The sequence below is a fragment of the Papaver somniferum genome, chromosome 9, assembly GCF_003573695.1.
Source record: "Papaver somniferum cultivar HN1 chromosome 9, ASM357369v1, whole genome shotgun sequence".
Classification (NCBI taxonomy): domain Eukaryota; kingdom Viridiplantae; phylum Streptophyta; class Magnoliopsida; order Ranunculales; family Papaveraceae; genus Papaver; species Papaver somniferum.
In genome coordinates this window covers 203,382,088-203,387,950 of record NC_039366.1, presented here as the reverse complement: position 1 = coordinate 203,387,950, position 5,863 = coordinate 203,382,088, and the positions used below count along the sequence as shown (strand labels likewise).

The window sequence follows — 5,863 nt, the reverse complement described above, 5'->3', positions numbered from 1 at the left end:
TCCGGAAGTTAAAAATAAAAAAAATCAGTTTTAATATAAGATTTTAAAACCATTTATAAAAATAAGAAAAGAGTTAATTTTTTTAAGAAAGTAGAAGTCACAAAATTTTCTTTCTTTTTGTTTTTTCTTTTCATCTGCAGAAATATTTCATCTTTTAATATTCAATAAATCTCTCTTTTCATCTTTCTTCTTCAAATTTTCTTTTAATATAAAACTAAGACCGAAACGTTTTATTCAAGGTCAGACACTCATTACTCTCCGATCCGTTATCAAAGCCAGGGACACACATCTCAAATTGCCAAAAGATTATTACGATCAAACATCTCGTTGCTTAGTTAGTACAACGTGGTGGGATCCACACGTATATAAACACATATGTTATCTTCCCAAATCCAGTGAGCCCACCGTTTATAGCCATGTGGGAGGGTCTACAAAAGGCTGCTAAATGTTTGCTCCAAGACCATGACGCTGCATTTGGGTGGTAGACTAACCAAAGATTGTTGGAAAACCGTCCACAAATTTTCATGTTACATCCATCCCTAATTATATGATTTCGGTGTTTTTAAATTTTTTCATTAATTATTAACTTTATGTCATTTAATAATTATGTTTATATTCATTAATGATAGAAGATATTTTTAACGACAAAAAATTTACGAATATCAGTAGTATAATTTAAGAGATCAATTATTTTTAAATTGTATTATTAGGTCAACTAATTTGAAAAAGAGGTAGTATTTGCCAGTAGGCCCTGAACTTTAGGTGATTGTTGTTCAGTGTTTTAATACTACCGGATAGATGTCGACAGTTTTTATACCCTAAATTCTCCATGACTTTTTACTGTTGTTCCTCGTTCTCAACATTTTGGTCGGTTTTATTTTGGGTTTTTGCTGCAATTCTATTTTGGGTTTTGGCTTACAGGAGCTTTATTTAAAAAATCGATTTGGGGAGATCCCAAGTAATTACTGTGGAGGAAATCCTGGAGAACTAAAAGGTCTATCGACAGGCCTGACATCAGAGGTAAAAATTGTAATCACCAAAGGAAGAAATTCGTATCTACATATCTGGCAGTTCTTAGAGTCATAAGTTATTGAAAGATTTCCTCCGTCAGAAAGTTTCTGAGAACCAATTCAAGGTGTCAAAAAATTTGTCCATGAATCACATTGAAATTCTAATAGTTTGGGTTGGTCTAGAATTTCAACTGATCCATCGAAATCAAATACCTATTAAGAGTATCTAACCAATTCTATAAAGTTAATTTCAAATCCTAAAACTTCAGAGTAACACCATTCATGCCACCACCAGCACTGTCATCCTCAGGAAACCCAACAGGAAGAGTAGTCACAAAAATGCAAGCACCATTAATGCTGCCACCGCTATAAATACTTGAAATCGTCAATTTACCAGGAGTAACACGAAAACTTATTATTGTAAGGAAAACATCATCAGCTAGGAATATGACCGAATATGTTGTATTTGGTGAAAAATAAATTGTGATCAGAAATAAATTGGGACATATTTGACATTTCACTTATTTGAATTCAGTCTTTGGTAGGTGCTGCAGTATTTTTCAATGCTAAAGACATCACTATTCACAGTTGAGGATATTGACAGATCTATCAAGTTGGAAGCCAACATGAAGAAATTCACAGACGCCCGATCGAGTTTAAAGTGAACGACAGCACGCTGATATATGCATACTAGTTCTGCCTGATATTTTACTATGTTCAAAATAGTAGCATGTGTCTTCCATTTGTGTTCTTTACCTCCGCAAATGTGTGTACAGTTACCAGTTGCTAGAGATCTTGGAAAGAAGAGTAACCATACAATCTTCGTGAGAAGCTATGGCTTATGAAAAGTTGGATATACTGATTTTAGGATCTTGACATTTTCTATTATGGGTAATGTGGCAATGGTAACAGATTGAAACCAAAGATAGAACTTAGTATTTAAGTTAACCAAACATTAATTATTAGTAAAACTTACAATTCAAAAGTTGTAACTTATCAGGTTCTGGAAGCTTAATTTGGTAACAGGTTTTGGAAACTTACAATTCAAAAGTTGTCGATATTCTTATTGTAAAGAGCATGCTTTCAGAACTTGTCCTTTCCCTTTCTGCTCTTCCTCACTATCGGATCACCCATTCTCTCATATTGGGAATGACTTGTGCTAGCTGAAAGCAAAAAATGGTTAAATCTCCATAAATACTTGACGGTGAACTCGCTAAATTAATAATTTTTCATGGTACCAATTACTAATATCATTTTTAGTTGCAATATTAATTCGATAAATTAAGAACTTTTCTAAAAGGAAACCAAGCAGGTATTTTATGTAAGCCAAGAAGCGGAAAAGGTTGTTAATTAGAAGTTAGATTCTTGTAGCAGTTAATGGTTGAAATCAAATTCAATAATTTTGGAACACAAAAGATCAGGTTGTTAATTAGAAGTAAAATAAGACTAATTGGTAAACTAAGTCATATTTCAAAAGAAGTACTAAAAGATTGTAATATTTGTCCATATCGATCTCAAAAGAAGATGGAGACGGGAAATACCTTGTATGAGGTTGAAGTCTGCAATCTTACGCGATTCTTCATTGCCCAAACGACATAGTTCTTGCAAAAGTCGACAGTACCAAATGTTTAAATGTTGTAGAGAGGTTAGGCGCTTCATCTGTTCTTCAGAAGGAAGATTCCTTAGCTCCTCGCAGCTTTGAAGGGAAGATAGTTCTCCAAACCACTCAGGCAAGCTCAACAGCCAAGGAAAACCAATTATTTCGAGAAACTGTAATGAAGTGAGGAGTTGAATTTGGTCTGGCAACACATCCCTTAAAGTAGGCCACCCGCATATCCTCAATTGACGGAGGGAAACGAAGTATTGTTCATCATCTGATCCATTGGCTGCTGGGAATGGAAAAGATATTAAGTCCTCTGAAAATCCACCAAGTATCAGCGTCTCAAGTGCCGGGAGGTGTTGGATACCATCTGGCAAATATGTAACACTACTACACTCTTCAATAGCCAAATAGGTCAGATGATTCAATCCCCAGAAGTCTGGAGGCAACGACCGTAGAGAAGGGCATCTCAAAATTTCAATTTTGGAAAGAAAATTGTTAGGAGCATGATCTGGTTGATAATGCTGCTGCTGCTCCTCACTATCTAAACCACTAAAGACTGGAGAACGTTGTTGGCGCCCCGGAGTAGTTTTAGAGGTAGTGTACTAAGCAAGGGTTTATTTTCTAGATGAATTCTAAAATCCAAGTGTTTGAGAGATGAAAATATAGTCGGTGTGGTTGATAACTTGAAGCACTCGAGGATCTTCAATGTTTCTAGGCGAGAGAAACTAGATGTTGATGACCATTCTTCCAAATTTAAGAAATCAAATAAGCAAAGAAGGGAATGATCCTTCTTCACTTCTTGATGCTTCTTCATTACTTTGATGGAACTCAGGACCAATTTGTTTAATAGCTGCCATCTGATACATATAAAGATATCTAAGAGATTGTAGTCGTCCAAGTGCAGGAAGATGTTCACACTTTACACAACTAAATAGACTAATAGCTACCAAATTCGGAAGATGTATGGAAGTATTCATCCATGTAGGGAACTCTGAACCACCAAAATCATATATTTCTAACTCTATTAGATTTGGGTGAGGTTGGAGACCGTTTATCACCTCAGTATCTTTGGTGATTCTACCGGAATCCTCACAACTTATTGGATCCCAACGCAGTCGTAAGAACGAAATATTTTTCTTCCCTTTTAAATTGGCTTGCGTGGCATCTGTTATTCTTTCCAAACTTGAAATCGTCAATTTACCTCCAAGGAGATTTAGATCTTTTAATTCTTCTATGCCATAACCATCGCCTATTCCCACAACAAATATAGATAATTTTTTAAGTTTACTAAATCTGCTCATCTCTTTTGGCATTCTAGTAAACGCAGGGTCCTCTAGGCTTATAGAATTGTATGAAAAATATTCCAAACCGATCAGCTTTGTCATGTCGTCCGGAAGCTCTGTCAAGTCACACCCAAGGAGCCTAAGGGTTTGCAAATTGTAGAGCTGAATGAAAGAACTAGGTAAAGATTCAATGAAGGTATATGAGAGATCAAGATACCTAAGATGCCTCAGTTCGCCAATTGATTCAGGCAACTTTTTAATATCTGTGTGATTTAGACTTAAAACCCTTAGTAAATTGAAGCTGAAGATCTGCTGATTTAATTTGAGATTGTAATAATTGAAGTCATCGTCCTTTTGATGATGAGAAACAACAAAAGTGCGTAGTTTGGAGGCTTTATAAATCTCCGAGGGAATTGCTGAGACCTTCTCACCAACATAATGTAACCCTAAGCGACGACTCTTATCATATTGCTCAATAACTTCCGGATCAGCATCTGTGTTTACCTCTACCATCCGAGACTCACTCCCAGCGACTGACATCACAAGATCGTGCACAAGATCATGCATTATGAATGTCTTACTATCCTTCCAATCCCAATGCTTTTTGTACTGAGCGTACTCATCCTGGATAAAAGAGTTGAGCAACAAAATCTTGAAATATTCGTTACCTATAGTTTCTTGTGATGCATTTGGTTCCGGGCGACTGTTAAGGAACGATTCTGCCATCCACATTCGGATCAGTTCCTTCTTCACAAATCTATGGCCCTTTGGGAAAAGGGAACAATACGAAAAGCATCGTTTCACTTCTGGCGATAAGTGATCATAACTCAACTTCAATATAGGGATGATCTTATTTTCGTTTTGTGGGAGATTCCAAATTTTGATATCTAACCATTCTTTTTCACTCTTTCTTGAGTAGAGCAAACCCCCAAGAACCTTTGCAGCGAGAGGAAGACCTCCACACCTGCTCGCAATTTGCTTCCCTATGTTGATCAGATTTGTGGTTTCGGTTGCACCTCCATGTCCAAATGCGATTTTCTTAATCATAGACCAACAGTCATCTTCAGGTAAAACTTGTAATTGGTAGATCTTGTATCGACAATAAGTCATCGGAGGAATATCTTCAGCACTTCGCATAGTCATGAGAATTTTACTTCCAGGGCAACTCAGAGACAAAAGATCTTTCAACAACTCCTCTACATCGATGCCCTGATTTTTCCATACATCATCGAGTACTATCAGGCATTTCCCCACCTTGAGCCTCTCTTTCAGGTGCTCTTGAATGACATTTAAGCTAGACTGGCGGTCTGCATTAGATTCCAAGATGTCACAAAATATCTCTTTGTTGCTTGATTTACCGTACATGGATACCCATTTTTTTATTACAAAAGGATCCTCTAATGAGTTATCATCATCAGCAATATGAAATACCAATTTAGCGAGAGCGGTCTTGCCAATCCCTCCCATACCAGTTATGCGAATAACTTCCTTCGTTGCAGTCCCCTAGTAAATCTAATATATTAGTTTTATCATCTTTCCTTCCAACAATAGCAGCTGAATCATTAATAAGAGAAGATGTTTCTGATCTATATCCAGGTGTAACAGTATTAGAATCCGAGCAACCCAGCTGATTGACAAATTTAAATCTCTTCATACTTTTTGTGATTTCTTCCAACTTTGTATTGACTTCTTCAATTTTTCGAGATATATTAAAACGTCTTACGACTGTTTTTATTTCCATTTTAATTTGATCATCTTTATCCTCAAGTTCAGCCAAAACGTCTTCAGCGTCAAGAACCACATACTTGAGTCTTTCCAACCAAAGACTCACTCGCCGATTTTGTACTTGTTGCTTCTCAGCATCCAGTAATACTTCATCAATTTCCTCTAGTGTTCCAGCAAGCTTTTCTAGAGCACCCTTGACACCCCAAACAAGAGCAAGCTTGTCGTAACAAGGAGTTGACACT

At 36.5% G+C, this 5,863-nt stretch overlaps 1 protein-coding gene across 2 annotated transcripts; it reads right to left on the bottom strand.

Annotated features, from left to right (window-relative positions):
* Positions 1 to 1,838: 1,838 nt before the first annotated feature.
* Positions 1,839 to 5,396, bottom strand: LOC113314412 (putative disease resistance protein RGA3). 2 transcript variants are annotated; one of them, XM_026563209.1, is made up of 2 exons: positions 2,552 to 5,396; positions 1,839 to 2,173 (listed from the first exon to the last, which is right to left on the bottom strand). In XM_026563209.1, exon 1 carries the CDS (start codon positions 5,361 to 5,363, stop codon positions 3,375 to 3,377), a length of 1,989 nt encoding a protein of 662 aa, XP_026418994.1. In that variant the 5' UTR covers positions 5,364 to 5,396; the 3' UTR covers positions 1,839 to 2,173; positions 2,552 to 3,374. The 2 variants fall into 2 exon arrangements, with proteins under 2 accessions (XP_026418994.1, XP_026418995.1); XM_026563210.1 differs by lacking the exon at positions 1,839 to 2,173 and having other exon boundaries at positions 3,917 to 4,012; positions 4,114 to 5,396.
* Between the last annotated feature and the right edge of the window lie 467 nt (positions 5,397 to 5,863).